Raw genomic sequence first — 18,127 nt, forward strand, 5'->3', positions numbered from 1 at the left:
GGATATCGGATCACAAACAACTGTTCTAACTTTGTATTGTTTCCCTGGGAACTTGCTGGCCTTCCAGAGATATGTCATAGTAGTGTGGGAATCTGCCCCACAAATAATTCATTAAAATTGTAGCCTTATTTGGCTATCCTCACACGTAGCCTTGTCTTTTCCTTTGTCACCCATTCATTCTCTGATAGCTTACTGTTTTCATGCTTGCCTCATGGTTTTTAGCACTTAAACAACTTTTGATTATTTTGCTGGTTGATTGATTGTTTCAGGCGAGCCTGGGGAAACAGAAGTGCAGGAGGAGGATCATGATGTCACTCAGACAGAGGTGGCAGATGGGGATATCATGGATGGGGAGGCTGAAACCGACTCAGTGGTGATTGCTGGGCAGCCTGAGGTGTTCAGTTCACAAGAGATGCAGGTAGGGAGGCAGATCATCCAGTGTACCCCCTATTACGGCACTGAACTGAACCCCCAGGTAGTTGTGGGTGGGTGAGTAGTTCAGAGCTTTGCCTCAATATGCTTTCTTCCTTGCAGAGAAGTGCAGATGATAATGCTTGAGTTAGGTGCTCAGTAAATGCTTGAATTGAATTAAATGTGGGTAGGAATGTTGCAGATAGGGTACAAGAATATTTAAGCCCAGGTGAAATGTTGAAGTAGAGGCCTAGCCTGAGGCCATTCAGCACTGGGATCTTGGATTTATGCTGGTTATTAATGAAAGCTCCTTAACATCACCTTGTGTCTTATAGTACCAGTTCTCGGTGGAGCATTAAATGGCACTCTTACAAAGACTCTAAAAGAAGAACTGTAATTGCTGAAGCTTGTTGTAGTAATGAGTAAGATTGGGCCAACAGTCCTAAGCTGCTGGCTCTAAAATTGATTAGCATGTATTCCTGGATAGTATAAAGACTAAACTGATAGCAAACAGTTGAGATAAACCCATTTGAAAGGAGTTTTGAGTATGAATTGGTAGTGTGTTGTAGTTTCTTGCTATTAGCACCAAGTGTGTGGTTTTAATTTAATAACCACTGTCACACATGTCCTAGAAATCATGCTCCTTTGCTGGCATTTTTAGATTTTCAGTGCTAGCACAATGATAGACTTGTGTGCATCCATATGTATGTTCTATTTCTCTCCAGGTTGAGAATGAGCTGGAGGACCTGATAGATGAGTTGCTTGAGAGGGATGGCGGATCTGGGAACAGTACAATTATAGGTGAGAGCCCCAGAACTGAGTATAGCCTCTTCCTTTGCCTCAGTCTCTCTTGGGAGGACCCTTTTTCTCATCATCTGCTTGCTCAGCTCTGCCTAAGGGCTCATAGCCAGCCTAGATTGCTGCTTATCTTAATGTTGACGGTCAGAGGAGAAATTCACAAACCATCTGCAGGCCTCTGACAGATCTGAAGTGTTGCCAGTATGTTTGGGGTTGGGAGGGTGGTGACCACCAGTATAGATGATACATCAGGCACATTGAAAGAGTGTTTACTCCTATAAGCCTAGGGTGAGAGACCATTGCCTTTCAGTTCTTTGATGAAATCTAGAGACTTTTCTCCTTTTCTCAGTAGTGTGTAAAAAGAGTGATTGATTGTTGCCTTGGGTTGCCCTTTTCATACCTCATCGGGAAAATAGTGGTTGGTTACCCTGTCACCTGGCTCTAAGGATGTGTGTGTTACTTGTTTTTATTGTATCAGTCATGTAAATTAATGGATAAATAGAAGTAGACGAGTATTCTTAAATATCACAAAGCCTTTTACACCAAATATGTGATCATCCCATTTTACAGATGAGGAAACTGAGACTCAGATAGGTAAAGTGACTGGCCAAGCTCACTTAGCTAGTTGATAGCAGAAAATCCAGGTCTTCTTCTTCCTCATCCAAAAAAGTGGATATATACTAGGAGTGCATAGCTACTTTAGGCGCACCCATTCTGGAAAGGGAAGTCCTCTGTTGTTCAGTGAAGGCTCTGCTCTGTAACCTTCAGTGAGCAGAAGTGGAGAGGATGAATCACAAGAGGACGTGCTGATGGATGAAGCTCCTTCCAACCTCAGCCAAGCTTCCACCTTGCAGGCCAACCGAGAAGGTGAGAGTGCTGAGGCCAGCAAGGCCTCCCTTCTTGCCCTGCACGTCTGACAGAAACTATGCTAGGGTTTTCCTGGAGGCAGCTGCTAAATGTGCAGAATAAGGAAGCATCTGTCTGCATGCGCTGACATACACCATCCACTTAATCCTCAGCCAGTTTTTCAATTAACATATTGCTACTGCTTGCCCAAAGTTTGTCACTTCTTTTCTTGGTTCGCTTTCTTCTCACCCGCCTGCTGTCATCGCTTCAGATTCCAGGGCTGGAAAGGCAAAGGGGCACCAGCAGACTTGGCCAAGTACTAGACCATTGATCCTCAAGCACCGCCCTATAGTGAGTCTCCACAATCAGCCACCCTGCTCAGTGTGTTGATGCATTGATTGGCACCTTCAGGAAATCTGGGCTGGCTCATTAAGTTTATACGTCAACCCAGATCTGGTTCTTCCGCTCCTATAGTCAGATACCCCATCTCCTTCCCATTCAATCTGCTGGCCTGCACAGTAGCCTGATTTTTAGCTCCTCAGTATAGTCCTCCAATGTGCTCCCTTTGTTTTAGATTCCATGAATATCCTGGACCCTGAGGATGAGGAGGAGCACACTCAGGAAGAGGACAGCAGTGGCAGTAACGAGGATGAGGATGATAGTCAGGATGAAGAGGAGGAGGAGGAGGAAGATGAGGAGGATGATCAGGTGAGGGGGGGACTTTGTTTGTGTTGGTTCAGACAACCACTTCCTTGGGAACACAGCTGGAGAAAATCAACCATCTGGGTTGCTAGCCTTAGCTCCACCTCCCTCATGTACAAATGTGGCCTTGAAGCCAGACATCAGAAAATCCTTACCTCCAGCAATTCTCCATCTCCTGTTTTCCCCTTAAGGAGGATGATGAAGGTGAAGAGGGAGATGAAGATGATGACGACGATGGCTCTGAGATGGAATTGGATGAGGATTATCCCGATATGAACGCTTCTCCCTTGGTCCGATTTGAACGCTTTGACCGGGAGGATGATCTCATCATTGAGTTTGACAACATGTTCTCCAGTGCTAGTAAGATACAGGGGTTCAGCTGGGTTTTATCTCTTGATTCTTATACCCTTCTCTAGGGTAAGTCAAGCAGTGATCCAAAGAAACTCTGATAAATACACTTCTGTTCCTATGCTGACTTCCCAGGGCAAGGGATATCTGAATCCATCTCTCTTAGTATATACTTAAAGCAATAAATAATAAGAGGTTGCTTTTGTTCTCTCCACCTCGGTAAGCAAGCAGCCATTTTAGAGCCTGGACAACTTGATTAGCTTGACTTTTTAAAGGAAAAAATGATGAGACCAAAGCTAATTGTATCAGACACTCATGTACACACTATAGTGACAAGGCTATTGATAATCCTTATGTCTGTAGTACTGACTCTTAAGGGGTTGAATGAGCACCTTTGAACTTGTCATTGGGGAATAGAATTGAGCATATTCACCCTGTTCATCAAGGTTGCATCTTTTCAAGAAGTGATGATTGTTTTTACCCTACCTCCACCATCAACATCGAAGTTCACCTGTGGTGTTCAGTTGGCTTGTCAAGTTCCTATATAATCAGGCTATCTTGAGAAGGACTATCTTGACCCCAAATCAGAAATATGTTATAACAGAAAACACATTCTGGTCTATTTTCTTGGCCAAGTAATCTCTTACCTCTTTGAGCCTCAGTTTGTCACCTGTAAATGAAATTTTCAAAATGGCAGGTGTGGGGTAGTATCTGGGATTAAGTTAGATGATTTCCAAGATGCCTTCTATTCTGTGGTTCTCTTTACTAGTTCTGATTACCATCGACCTTCCTTTTAATTGAGAATTTATCTGTTCAGCAAGTTGAACATACACTGTATATATTCGAGTATAAGCCAACCCAACTATCAGCCAAAGCACCTAATTTTACCACAAAAGCTGCAGTAAAAAATGTGTTGAAAAACTCAGCTTACACACGAATATATACAGTATTTGAGGAGTGCCTATTGTGTCTTAGGTAACTAGGGATACCACAATAAACAAAAGAAAAAAGTCATTAGCTCTCATAGCTTTATTGTCTATTGGGAATTATAAGTAAGCAGGCATTCCATTGCTGTATGGTAAGAAAGCGGCGTACAGGGTCATATAATCCAATTGCAAAGGCTCCACACAGGAAGTGACATAGTCTTAAAATGGCGAGAAGAGCCTTCAAAGGTGGAGGGAGTTCATGTTTCTGAGGAACCTGGAAGCATTACTGTGACTGTACTGTGGAAAATGGATTAGATACTACGTAGGAGGCTATTGTAATGTCTAGGTGAGAGATGGTGGCATCGAGATGTGGGAGAATATGGGAATGAGGGAGAAAGGACAAAGCTCAGGTTTCCGTGTGAGGAAGTAAGGCCCAGGAGACATGGTTCTACTTGAACAGCCATGGAAGAAATTTCTTTTTGACACTGACCCTTTGCATTTTGCCCTTGCAGCAGACATCCCCCCATCCCCAGGAAATATCCCTACCACTCACCCACTAATGGTACGACATGCAGACCACAGTTCCCTGACTCTGGGCAGTGGCTCTTCTACTACTCGTCTGACCCAGGGCATTGGGCGCAGCCAGAGGACCTTAAGGCAGCTGACAGCCAATACAGGCCACACGATTCATGTTCACTACCCAGGGAATCGCCAGCCCAACCCGCCTCTTATACTTCAGAGGTAAGTTACCTAGAAGACCTATTGGAATATGATATTCACCTGGCTTAATCATCATCTTAACTTTGGAAGAAATAATTTATCAACCACTTAATGTCTGTCGTACACAAACAAGGTATTTATCCCATTTGTTGTGGATTATATGTGCAGCCTTTTGCGGAATAACAAATTAATTGGCAAGTTCTTTTGCCTGAGAGTCTCGTGGATTAAGCATTTGAGGCCTTAGAGTTCAGTGGGAGAAACAATTTTAAGAAGTGAAAGGAAGGGGGGTTATAGGTGCTATTTTAATTGTCAGTGTAGTTTAGTGTTAGAATTCTTGCAGGAAGCCTGGCTTTGATTCCTAAATAATACAGCTCATGCACAGCCACCATCCATCTGTCAGTGGAGGCTTGCATGTTGTTATGATGCTGGACATGTTTCAGAGGATCTTCCAGACTAAGATAAAGGTAAAAAGAAAGGCTTTGTGATCTATTTCAGGAAATCAGCCAGTAAAAACCCTTTGGGTAACAGTAGTCAACCCACAAACAATCATGGGGATGGCACAGCATCGGGGAGCATTTTATTCCATTGTGCATGAGGTCACCATGAGTCGGGAGCCAACTTCACAGCACTGAAACAGCAAATGGCCAGAGTATTAACTACAGTGGGGGATACAAGAGAGGCATACACTAGAATAGTGTGTGGCGTATCAATGACACACCAAGCCCAGACCTATGGAATAATGCAAAAACACTGACCAAACAAAATTCTCTGAGAAAATCAGAAAAGGTAACTCATTATCTGTAGTGCAATAGAATTCACAATAGTTTTATATTTAATACAATTATGTAAAATATATGTAATTGTGATTAATATCAAACGATGTTCTTGTGGTAACAGGTTGTAAAAGCTCTATAGACTTAATGGTGATTGTTACCCCACCACCACTGTGTAGGTTGCTGGGCCCATCAGCTGCTGCTGACATCCTTCAGCTGAGCAGCAGCCTCCCTCTACAAAGCCGGGGCCGAGCCCGCCTCCTGGTAGGCAATGATGACGTTCATATTATTGCCCGATCTGATGATGAACTACTGGATGACTTTTTTCATGACCAGAGCACAGCTACCAGCCAAGCAGGCAAGTTTGTATAGAGTAGAAATAGTCAAATTCTCATTTTCCCTCCTAGGGAAAGCAGAACAATATCTGTCTTGGAGAAACTTGTTTAAATAAAAATGAGAGTCACTCAATGACTGGCCAAGGGTCTCTTGGTGCCTATTAGAGCCAAACTTTATGATACACATTATTCTGGGTTAAGAAAATGCCAGTTTGTGGATCAATTGACACCTGACAAGGCCAAGGATCTTATTCTCCTTTATTCCTCTACAGGAACTCTCTCCAGTATACCCACAGCCCTGACCCGCTGGACAGAGGAATGCAAAGTTCTTGATGCTGAGAGCATGCACGATTGTGTTTCAGGTGTGTGTTAATTATTAGGGAGGTTAGCTTCTAGGCCTTGGAAGGGTTAGTGGTGTATCCCTGGTTGCCTGTGGCCATAGCTATGTGATTCTTGGCTTTTTCCCTCACTCTACCATTCTTATCTTTGCCTCTTTGTTGTAGTTGTTAAAGTGCCCATTGTCAATCACCTGGAATTCCTGAGGGATGAAGAGCTGGAAGAAAGGCGGGAGAAACGAAGGAAACAGTTGGCTGAGGAAGAAACAAAGGTGAACGACAAAAGCAAAGAAGATAAAGAAAACAAGGATCAGAGTGCACAGGTGATTCCCTGGGAGGATTCCTCTTTGCCTGTTTCTATCTTAATTTTCATAGCGTTTTGGCATATGTGGCACCAAGAACCTCTAAAGAATCCTAGGACATTGCACATTGAACTTGAGAAATGGTTCATTCCAAATTCATCGTACACTCAAATTTTAAAGAGAAGAGTTCGTAAGTCAACCTTAGGTGGCATATCACTAGAAGCATTCCTATTCTGAACCCCATTGCCATTTGTTATTTCCTAAGACTGTAACATGGCTTTGGTTGAGTAAGAAACTACCTACCTTTATCTAAGACTTCTGGGACATGAATAGTAGAGCTATAAAATATTTGAGGTAAAAGCTGGTAGATAAAACTTTTGTGATTTTCCTGTATCTCACTAACAGATGAAAATAAGTAGAGTGAAATGTTTGATTATGACAACAGATTTGAGCTAACATCTTTTTAAAGAGATATTTTTAATATCATAAACATTTTAGACATGGTTCTACTCTGTTTTATGAATTGACACTTGATGGCAATGACTTGAGAATTGGGACATCCAGGTGAATTTTATATCAGAAAAGGCGTAATGTAGATAAAAGCTCAGCATTGTATTTTTTAAAAGAAAAATCAAATTCCATATGTCGTTGAATACAGATACAAAGGAAATTATGTATTTCTACATCTCACCACAGAAATAGCAGATTTTGCAAGACTAGATATTGAGGATAAGAATTTTCACGTTTTTGTTTTAAATACTCAAAATATTACTTGAATGTTTAATATGGACAAAATGAAAGAGGATATAATAGGTCCTAGGAAGGGACATAAGATGATGAGTCAAAAAGTATTGTGAAAAAAATCATCAAAGGCTTTATTAAATTAAAAATAGCCTCCATCAGAAGGCAATGCTTCCATCTCTAACCCTACTCCCACAGAATTCTGGACTTTGCAATTTATACTACATCAAAAGTAATTTTGGATTCTTGGGGTTACTTGAATTAAGTTTGTTTAAATGGTCTTTCAATTTTGGGAACCGAGAGACCTGAAGAATCAAGATCAGGCTATAGGGTATATGGTATAAGGTTTTCCAATGAGATTCTCTTAGAATAGCCCTTGCTACCCTGAAAGGGGTGAGCAATTGCATTATCATGATGAAAAAAATTCATCAACACAACTTTTCTGGTCTTTTTTTCATCAGCGCAGTGTTCATTTTCTTAATTCTCCCTGTGTCCTTTGCAGAAATCTGTTATGATTACCCATTTGGAATCTCAAAAAACAGTTACTATAACCCAAACTGACCTCACTGCCTTGAGTTTGTGTGCCCCAGCAGATCTCATCAGAAACCACTATTTTGATTTTGTTTTGAAGGTACCCTGATGCAACTAAGGTTTTTCTAACCTGTTCTCTGGGTTAGAAGTTAGGATCAAATCAATAGCAGTGAATGATGAAATCTTACTAGCAATATTTACTCACTCTGGTATATGAGTGGGCTTCAAAGAGTATAAGGAAAGACTCATATTTTAATTGTTTTTCCATGAATTTCTTAAAGCTCATATATTGATAAGACTTTAAGAAATTCTGGATGGTATTCACACTATGTTCAGATTATATCCTTATGCCCAGTACTGTGGTGATATTTGTAGTTCAACTAGCTACTTGGCAATGTGGTATCCAATTTCCCTATCTACCCCACCCCTGCAAGCCATCCTTGAATATAAATATGTATAGGGAACTTAGCTTTATATTTGTACAGTAAAGCCGTCATCTTCCTTTGGTGACATGTCTTAAACATTTTCTATCCAGAACATTGAACTCTTCTCAATGGTATATATGAAAAATGGTGGCTATCTTTAGGGGGTTTTTTTGTTTCAAATTGGTCTGCCTATTCTATTTACAGTGTACTGCATCAAAGACAAATGATTCAGCTGAACAGAACCTTTCAGGTAATTTCTTTTCCCTTTCTTCCTAAGTAATTAATGATTTCTTCTTGCTCCTTTGTCTTCCATGTAGCTGATCCAATTTGGCTGAAGATGAATACTGGTGCTCTGTAGGATGAGGTAGTAGATTGTATAGTTGTAGGGTCATAACCCATCTTGGAGATAACTATACAGTCTACTGTCTTTCCCACGGTGGTACACTTCCTCTCTGACTGGATCTGTACAGATTCTTGTTTTGATTATGCTGTTTCATTCTGGCATATGGAACCAGGTTGTCCTGTTTACTTTCCTGGCTGCTGTTCTGTGCTTTGAAACTGAACATAAAGATTTTTGAGGTGATTGGTCCTTTGGTGCCTCCCATGAGAATACCTGATGAAAGTGGTTCCCAAATACCCATGGAAATTAATACATTAGGGAAGTTTTAATCAGTTTTTCATGAAGCTGACTTTATTTCATTAAAATATTTTATTTTGTAATTATAACCATTCTAATTCTTTTGTATCAATGTATTAAATGATACGAACGTGTGTGTGTGTGTGTGTGTGTGTGTGTGTGTGTGTGTGTGTGTTTCAGTATGGCAGACCTGTATAGGTCTCTTTCATCTTAAAAATTTCAGTTGCCATATTGTGATTATAAAAACCAATCAGTGTGGTTTTCTGTGTGTTGCTGTCCTTCCCTCCTATTTCCTCAGAACATTCTTTTTTTTTCCTTCAGAACATTCTTAATACCTATTTCCTTTAGCACTTTGGGAAATGACTATACGAAAACCTATTCCATATTTTTTTGAAACAGAGAATAGATTTCCTAATACCTTTATCCAAGTAAAAAACTCTCTGAAAGGATCTGTCACAGAGTAGAATAGCCTTTTTACATGTGTCATTCTTACCCTGCTGCTCATGCTAGAAGATTCTGCTCATGCCAAGGTGAGGTAGTAAGTTGTATTGTTGTGGGGTAGGGATTTTAGGCCCCAATTAGAAGATAACTATACAACCTACTACTTTCCTTGGCATGTGGCACATTCACATTTAACTATCAGTTTTTTATTCAGCAAACAAAAGTTGGTGGTGTTCCTTTGAATAATTAGTACTGGAAGGAAAGGGAGGTGGAATGGGATCGACCATATTTAGGGTGGGGCAACTGTCATTGTAAAGTGATGTATCCTTCATTGATTGGCACATGTAATCATTTTGGTCAATAACTCAAACACTTTGCTATTCTTTATAATTTACTATATTCAATAATAGTACAGAAAGGAGCGTGTTTTAATAGTTTTGAGGGAAATTCTGGCCCTTTCTTGCTCAAAATAGGAAAACTAAAGAATCAGTAGGGTTTTTCCTTTTTGTACATTTGCTACATACATCTGTCTGCCCTGAAGTTTTCCACTTCCACCTAGGCACAGGAGGGATTTAATTTTCAGAAGCCTTAGAGTCCATATCATCAGTTATTTTTTTAAATCACTTTATTGGGGGCGCGTACAACTCTTATAGTCCATACATACATCCATTGTGTCAAGCACATTTGTACATTTGTTGCCACCATCATTCTCAAAGCACTTGCTTTCTACTTGAGCCCTTCATATTAGCTCCTCATTTTTCCCCTCACTCCCCACTCCCTCATGATCCCTTGATAATTTATAAATTACTATTTTGTCATATCTTACACTGTCTGACGTCTCCTTTCACCCACTTCTCTGCTCATCTCCCAGGGAGGAGGTTATATGTAGATCCTTGTAATCAGTTCCTCCTTTCTACCTCCTGGTATTGCCACTCTCACCACTGTCCCTGAAGGGATCATCCGTCCTGGTTTCCCTGTGTTTCCAGTTCCTATCTGTACCAGTGTACATCCTCTGGTCTAGGCAGATTTGTAAGGTAGAATTGGGATCATGATATTTGGGGGAAGGAAGCATTTAGGAACTAGAGGAAAGTTGTTGCTACACTTAATCCTGACTGGCTCGTCTCCTCCCCGCCACCCTTCTGTAAGAGGATGTCCAGTTGCCTACAGATGAGTCTTGGGTCCCCAATCTGCATTCATATCATCAGTTAAGACAAAACTAATAGTGCACCTTGTCCCTCATCCTGGGTGTACTAGACAAGCCTAGAGATATTCCTTGGAGAAAGTTTTGATACAGGCAATCCTGGATCTGTGACTGGGTTTGGGACATTTGTCAGTCCACATGTTGTTTGAGTGTCTCTTCTGGGTCTTTACTTATTGCCCCTCAATGCCTTATTATTGTTGCTCTTTTTGCAAAAGATGGGGCTCCTATGCCTGAAAGCTACCCAACAACCCCATCTTCAACTGATGCAGCTACATCGGAGTCTAAGGAGACACTTATTACTCTACAACCCTCACAACCACCACCAACGCTGCCACCCCCACCAGCCTTGGAAGAGATTCCTCAAGAGCTACAGTCCCCAACTCGAGAAGGAGAGAGTTCTACACAGCTATTGATGCCTGTAGAGCCAGAGGAATTGGGCCCAACAAGACCAAGTGGAGAAACAGAAACCACTCAAATGGAGTTATCCCCAGCTCCCACTATAAGTGAGTAGATTTTCAAGTTGTAGGGGTTAGAACAGGAGGGAAGAACAGATGTATTTTCTTTGGAGAAGTAGTAGGAGCTCAAGAATTGTAACTTGCATTTTAGCCTTGTTAGGTGGAGTTGAAATTCCTTTTTGTCCACATCTGAGTATCCAATGGTATTAATGCTAATAGCTATACCATTTATTAAGGTGACTATGCTGTTCCTTTTTTGTCAGCCAGCCTTAGTATTTAAATGTTTTTAAAACAGCTATCCATAGTAGATAGTGTTATCTACATGATTAAACTGAAAATTAGAAGAGAAATAAAAAGTCATTTATTAAGTGGTTGAGCTGGTATTAAAATCCAGATGTCTGATTTTATTTTTTCATTAATCTTGGTCTCCTTCAACAGTTTCAAGAATGAAAAACAACCCCATAACTGTAAATCTCCCATGTTCCTTGAAGGCACCATTTGTCTCATGACTATGAACCTTGTTTATTTAGATACCCAAAACTAATATTCATATATAAATGTTATGTGTATAGAATCTTAAAACTGATATGGTCCCATACCGGGATGCCTAGGCTTGCTTGGTATCATACATCATAGTAAATGTTTACCAATAACACAAAAGCTTAAGCTGAACCTTAAAAGGCAAATGAGATTTAGAACAGCAGATCAACATAGATGAAGGAGGTAAGTAAGACATATTAGTGCTTCCATAATCTTTTAACGCCATTTTCCCAGACATTTTGAATTCCCTTAAAATGATCTGAGTCCTAAAGAAACAATTTTGTCAAAAACTTTGCCTATCCTGTTACTCTTTATTAATTCTACCCTCTACTCTAGGCAGAGACCTAACCTCTCCCTGTGACTTCTTCCTAGCCTCTCTTTCCCCAGAGAGAGCTGAAGATTCTGATGCACTGACAGCTGTCAGCAGTCAACTCGAAGGCTCTCCCATGGACACCAGCAGCCTGGCTTCCTGTACCCTAGAGGAGGCTGTGGGTGACACCTCAGCAGCTGGTAGTTCTGAACAGCCCACAGCAGGCAGCACAACTCCTGGAGATGCCCCAGCCGTTGTGGCAGAAGTGCAAGGCAGGGGTGATGGGACAGGGGAACCCGTCCAGGCACCAGAGGACAGGTAAAGGGTGGTGGTGGTGGCGGCGGCGGCGGTGGGGGTTGTGGTGGTGGCAGTGGCGGTGGGGGTGGGTGCTTGCGCGAGCAAGAGGAAGGTGGGGTATGTTGGAAGGCGTTCCAAGTCATATTCATACTTTTTAACTAATGGGAAAGAGGCTATTGGAGAAGTATTTTAAAAGTAAACAAATCATTATACTAAAAATACCATGGAAATTATTTCCTTCAGCTCTCCCCCAGCATCTTCTGAGAGTTCTTCCACCAGAGACTCTGCTGTGGCCATTTCTGGAGCAGACTCCCGAGGAATTCTAGAAGAGCCACTGCCTTCAACTAGCAGTGAAGAGGAAGATCCCCTTGCTGGTGAGTTCCACATGTGTTCAAGCTATTCTGGAATTGTTAAGACCTCTAGTAGCCTCGGGCATGGAAATATTTGCCTGTCAGTTCCATCTAGAATGAAGATCATATGTATGAGGACTGATGGGGAGTGGGCCCAGGGTTTGGTATTAAACTGATCTTAGCTCAGATCCCAGCTCTGCCACTTCCTTCTTTTATGACCATTAATTTTTCTGATCCTCATTATTCATGAGGAAATTATGTCTTTACGTAGATTACATGACAGTGTGCATAATAATGAGTGAGAGTTTTTCAGAATCAGGAAGGCTGGTTTGGTCCTCTCTTGTCCTGTATTCTTTGCAAACACTAATTTCCCTTGAGATGTGACATTGGTTTCATTTCTCCAAGATTGGGTCTCTGCCTGGAAAATAATTTAGGCATTAGTATAGTATGAGTCACTTATCTCCCCACAGGTATCAGTCTCCCTGAAGGTGTGGACCCCTCTTTTCTGGCTGCTCTGCCTGATGACATCCGTCGGGAAGTCCTACAGAACCAGTTGGGCATCCGACCACCAACCCGGACTGCCCCCTCAACAACTAGCTCAGCTCCTACAGTGGTAGGGAATCCAGGAGTGACTGAAGTCAGCCCTGAGTTCCTGGCGGCTCTGCCTCCAGCTATTCAGGAGGAAGTAAGTCACCTGGATGATGGTGGGGCCAGGTTGCTTAACAGTAAGTAGATATGCCTCCATTGACCCATTCTGCTCCACAGGTGCTGGCACAGCAGAGAGCGGAGCAACAGCGACGGGAATTGGCACAGAGTGCCAGTTCAGACACCCCCATGGACCCTGTAACCTTCATCCAGACTCTACCCTCAGACTTGCGCCGTAGCGTCCTAGAGGATATGGAGGACAGTGTGTTGGCTGTGATGCCACCTGATATTGCAGCTGAGGCTCAAGCTCTAAGGAGAGAGCAGGAAGCCCGACAACGGCAACTCATGCATGAGCGTCTGTTTGGGCATAGCAGCACCTCTGCGCTCTCTGCTATCCTCCGAAGCCCGGGTACACTGGGAGGCAAGTGGGAGGGCTCTGGGATGCGTAGCTTATTGTTCAAATAAGCTCTATTGTTCCTTTTGTGTTACGTAATCCAAAGTTAATGGCCACCCTTCACAATCTGTTTTTTTCTTCCAGCTTTCACCAGTCGCCTGAGTGGTAACCGTGGGGTTCAATATACTCGCCTTGCTGTGCAGAGAGGAGGCACTTTCCAGATGGGAGGCAGCAGTAGCCATAATAGGTACCTTTGTCTTTTTTCACCTTCCCATATTATGTCAATATAGTTGGAGGAGCTAAAATCCTGATTGGCTGAATGACTTCTGGGTTATTTCCTGGAAAGAATGTGACAGCCAGATCTTTGGGCTCCACCTTGAGAAAGCTACGCTCTTGGGTTAATGTATAATGTATAGCATAATCACAAAGGCCATTTGGTAGCAGATACAGCCATATCTCTAACCTTGCATACAGATAGAAAGTAATGAACCACTTGCTTTGGTATTGTGGCCACAAGGCTAAAGGAAAAGAGGTGTTAATTTACTAGGAGGTGGAAGTATAGTGGTTGCAACATGACAAATGTAAAGGGAACCATGAGTTCTGGCCTGTAAGGCAAGCATGGCTACTCCCTGGTAGAAATAAGTGTTATTGCCTTCACATGTAGTAAAATGATACTAAACTATACGCATACGCTAGACCTCTTAATTTTCTGACTTTCACGTGTGCTTTAGCTATGGAAAATGTAACCAATTGGGAAATTGGGTAAAAGGTTCACAGAAACCTCTCTCTACTATCTGTACAGTTTCTTGTAGATCTAATTTTTATTTAATTGTTAGCACCTAAATTGGTTAGATATTACCATTTGATGGTACTCTGATACAGACCCGGGTAGCATCTGTTCTCTACACATTAATTTCATGGTGTAAGGCACATCACTCAACCTGCTTGAGATTTTTATGTTCATCATCTCTGAAATGGGCAGTTCTGTAATCTTTATAACCTTGTAAGAAAGATGCTATGGAAATTGTAAAGTGCCCAGTACGTGGTAGGCATTTATTGAGGGCTACTGTTAGTATTTTTTTTTTAACATTTTATTAGGGGCTCATACAACTGTTATCCCAATCCATACACACATCAATTGTGTAAAGCGCATTTGTACATTGTTTCTCAAAACATTTTCTCTCCATTTAAACCCCCGACATTAGGTCCTCATTTTTCCCCTCCCTCCCCGCTCCCCCCTCCCGCATGAGCCCTTGATAGTTTATAAATGGGTATTTTGTCATATCTTGCCCTGTCCGACGTCTCCCTTCACCCACTTTCCGGTTGTCTGTCCCCCAGGGAGGAGGTCACTCACAGTTCCATGTAATCGGTTCCCTCTTTCCTACCCATTCTCCCTTTACCCTCCCTGTTTCCACTCATACCACTGGTCCTATAGGGCTCATCCGCCCTGGATTCCCTGTATTTTCAGTTCCTATCTGTACCAGTGTACCTCCTCTGGTCTAGCCAGACTTGCAAGATCGAATTCGAGTCATGGTAGTGGGATCGGGGAGGAAACCTTTAGGAACTAGAGGAAAGTTGTATTTCTCATCATTGTTACATCGCACCCTGACTGGCTCATCTCCTCCCCTACTGTTAGTATTATGAGAGCGTATACTGGATCCCCTTCCCATTTCAGGCCACCTTGGAGATCCTACCCCACTCGCTGCATACAACACAACCATGTAAATAGCTGTCATTTTATTGGTTGTTTTGAGGTCAGTACAGACATGAACAATTAGCACAAAGGAAACTAATGCATGTAGGGGTTAAAATGTTTTGGGAAAGTGTGTTACTTGCTTTAAAATAGGTTAGTCCAACTCAGTTTCCAATCCCTAACTCTAGAATAACTGAAATGTTACCCAAAGACTATGTTTTATTTCCAGGCCTTCTGGAAGTAATGTGGATACACTTCTCCGCCTCCGAGGCCGACTCCTCCTGGACCATGAAGCCCTATCTTGTCTCCTGGTCCTACTTTTTGTAGATGAACCAAAGCTCAATACAAGTCGGTTACACCGTGTGCTGCGAAATCTCTGCTACCATGCCCAGACCCGCCACTGGGTCATTCGCAGCTTACTGTCCATCTTGCAGCGCAGCAGTGAAAGTGAGCTCTGCATTGAAACACCCAAGCTTACCACAGCTGAGGAAAAGGGCAAAAAGTCAAGCAAGAGCTGTGGGTCAAGCAGCCATGAAAACCGGCCCTTGGACCTGCTACACAAGATGGAGTCTAAGAGTTCCAACCAACTCTCTTGGCTTTCAGTATCCATGGATGCAGCCTTAGGTTGCAGGACTAATATATTCCAGATCCAACGTTCAGGTGGCCGCAAACATACAGAGAAACATGCGAGCAGTGGCTCTACTGTCCATATTCACCCCCAGGCTGCTCCTGTTGTCTGTAGACATGTTCTGGACACACTCATTCAATTGGCCAAGGTAAGAAGCTTCTGGGTAATTGTCCAACAAATAACTATGGGGTTTTAGTTTTGTATTTTTATCTTCACTCTTTACAATTACCAATCGAATCATTAAAGCAACCATATGCAGAAATGGATTACAGAAAGTTATATTGGTTTTGTCACGTGTCTAGTCAGTGATGGAGCTGGACCTAGAACATAGTTCTACAATGTGAGGGCCAACCATGTGCCAGCAGAAGTCAATCTGTTCCCCAACAAGTCAATTGCTCTAGGCTACCTTGGCCATTTCTTGGATTAAATTCCAATATCACATAATTTTCTATGCTGCCAAGGGAGATGAGTGACTGGGAACCAATTCTCTCTCCTTGTCAGATAAGCTCATTTGCTATGGAGGCCCCTGACCAATAATAACCTTTTCCCAACAGGTGTTTCCCAGCCACTTCACACAGCAGCGGACCAAAGAAACAAATTGTGAGAGTGATCGGGAGAGAGGTAGTAAGCAGGCCTGTAGTCCCTGCTCTTCACAATCCACCAGCAGTGGCATTTGCACAGACTTCTGGGACTTACTGGTAAAACTGGACAACATGAATGTCAGCCGGAAAGGCAAGAATTCCGTGAAGTCAGTACCAGTGAGCGCAGGTGGTGAGGGCGAAACCTCCCTATACAGCCTTGAGGCCTCCCCACTGGGACAGCTCATGAACATGTTGTCACACCCAGTCATCCGCCGGAGTTCTCTATTAACTGAGAAACTCCTGAGACTCCTCTCTCTCATCTCAATTGCTCTCCCAGAAAACAAAATGTCAGAAGCACAGATTACTTCTGCCAGCAGCACTTCCTCTACTGTTGCTGTCACCACAACCACATCTACTACCACTGCTACTGTTGCCACCACACCTATTCCCTCGGCTACAACCACCCCTGCAACTTCTGCTCCAGGTCTGGTTGCTGCCGCGGTTATTTCCACCATTGCCATAGCTGCTTCAACCACAGTGACTACTCCTACAACTGCTACCACTACTGTTTCAAGTAAGTGTGGATTGTGATTTCTACACACCCCCATCCAGGTATTCCCTAAATGATAGTGACTGGTTTAATTTGTGTTTGTGAAAGCAGAATGTATTTATTCTCACTTTCGTCAGCCCCAAGAGTTCTCTTCTTTCTTTAGCCCCCAACCACCACCCCTATTTTCACCTCCCTTCACACTCAATACGTACCTGTGAAGAACAGTGGTCATTCTTACAGTGTGGTTTCCTTAGGCTATGCACTAAAAGGAGGGTGGAAAAAAAGTTCACATCTTCAAGGAACTTTCTCTTTTTGATGGAGTCATTTCAAAAACAGAACACACTGAATCGGGGTAGAAGAGAGTAGGAAGGGGGAAATCTGCATCAGGTAAGGAAGAATTAATTGGAGGTGATTCTGAAGAAAGTATGGGGAATAGTGGTTGCAAAATAAGTCTAGAGTTCTTAAGTCACCTTAAGCAAAATCATACGAACCCTTGGTATTTTAATTTATTTGTCTGTGGTGAGTGGATCTTTCCCCCCCATTATTTTCAATTTTTAAATACTTGAGTTTTTTAAAACTCCATGGTTCTGCCCTATAAGTCTCAGGCTTGTGATTTTTTAGAAGTTTCTAATGCTCTGTCTTGTTTCCTCAAAGCTTCTACAACTACTAAGGGCAGCAAATCTCCAGCAAAGGTTGGTGATGGCAGCAATACAGACTTTAAGATGGTATCTTCTGGTCTAACTGAAAACCAACTACAACTCTCAGTGGAGGTGAGGCCAAATTCTTCTGTCCTGGGGTTGGGTGTAAAGATTTTAAGTGGGGGATAATGTTTTAGTTCTCAAGTTGGGCTTTAATCTCTTCTTCCCTTATTTTCCACAGGTGTTAACCTCCCACTCTTGTTCTGAAGAAGGACTAGAAGATGCAGCCAATGTGTTACTGCAGCTCTCTCGGGGGGACCCTGGGACTCGAGACACTGTTCTCAAGCTGCTACTGAATGGAGCCCGCCATCTGGGTTATACTCTTTGTAAACAGATAGGTAATGGGGGAAGCTTCCTGGGTTTCTGAAACCTTCCACTTTTAAGTGTTAACTCTTCTGGAAGCATTCCCTGAAACCACAGAATGAATCAAACTCACTCATCTGTCCTCAAGTTCCTCTCTGTTTTCTTGTCAATTATTTTTTAAAGCAAGTTTGGACTCTTCTCCTCCCTGCCC

General features: G+C 42.4%; 1 protein-coding gene across 1 annotated transcript in view; it reads left to right on the top strand.

Moving 5' to 3' along the window:
* Window positions 1-18,127, top strand: part of HUWE1 (HECT, UBA and WWE domain containing E3 ubiquitin protein ligase 1) — a 155,401-nt gene that overhangs the window by 123,118 nt on the left and 14,156 nt on the right. The window contains exons 52-71 of the mRNA XM_045288269.1: window positions 270-418; window positions 1,137-1,212; window positions 1,978-2,076; window positions 2,630-2,763; window positions 2,949-3,117; window positions 4,544-4,772; window positions 5,704-5,882; window positions 6,132-6,221; window positions 6,363-6,517; window positions 8,398-8,443; window positions 10,688-10,975; window positions 11,840-12,095; window positions 12,318-12,448; window positions 12,895-13,109; window positions 13,190-13,478; window positions 13,608-13,710; window positions 15,386-15,932; window positions 16,339-16,939; window positions 17,570-17,685; window positions 17,795-17,951. Coding sequence (XP_045144204.1) covers window positions 270-418; window positions 1,137-1,212; window positions 1,978-2,076; window positions 2,630-2,763; window positions 2,949-3,117; window positions 4,544-4,772; window positions 5,704-5,882; window positions 6,132-6,221; window positions 6,363-6,517; window positions 8,398-8,443; window positions 10,688-10,975; window positions 11,840-12,095; window positions 12,318-12,448; window positions 12,895-13,109; window positions 13,190-13,478; window positions 13,608-13,710; window positions 15,386-15,932; window positions 16,339-16,939; window positions 17,570-17,685; window positions 17,795-17,951 — 4,029 coding nt within the window. The remainder of the gene's footprint in view (window positions 1-269; window positions 419-1,136; window positions 1,213-1,977; window positions 2,077-2,629; window positions 2,764-2,948; window positions 3,118-4,543; window positions 4,773-5,703; window positions 5,883-6,131; window positions 6,222-6,362; window positions 6,518-8,397; window positions 8,444-10,687; window positions 10,976-11,839; window positions 12,096-12,317; window positions 12,449-12,894; window positions 13,110-13,189; window positions 13,479-13,607; window positions 13,711-15,385; window positions 15,933-16,338; window positions 16,940-17,569; window positions 17,686-17,794; window positions 17,952-18,127) is intronic.

Source organism: Echinops telfairi, unplaced genomic scaffold (assembly GCF_000313985.2).
Source record: "Echinops telfairi isolate 266 unplaced genomic scaffold, ASM31398v2 ScPeMD7_19;HRSCAF=73, whole genome shotgun sequence".
Lineage (NCBI taxonomy): Eukaryota > Metazoa > Chordata > Mammalia > Afrosoricida > Tenrecidae > Echinops > Echinops telfairi.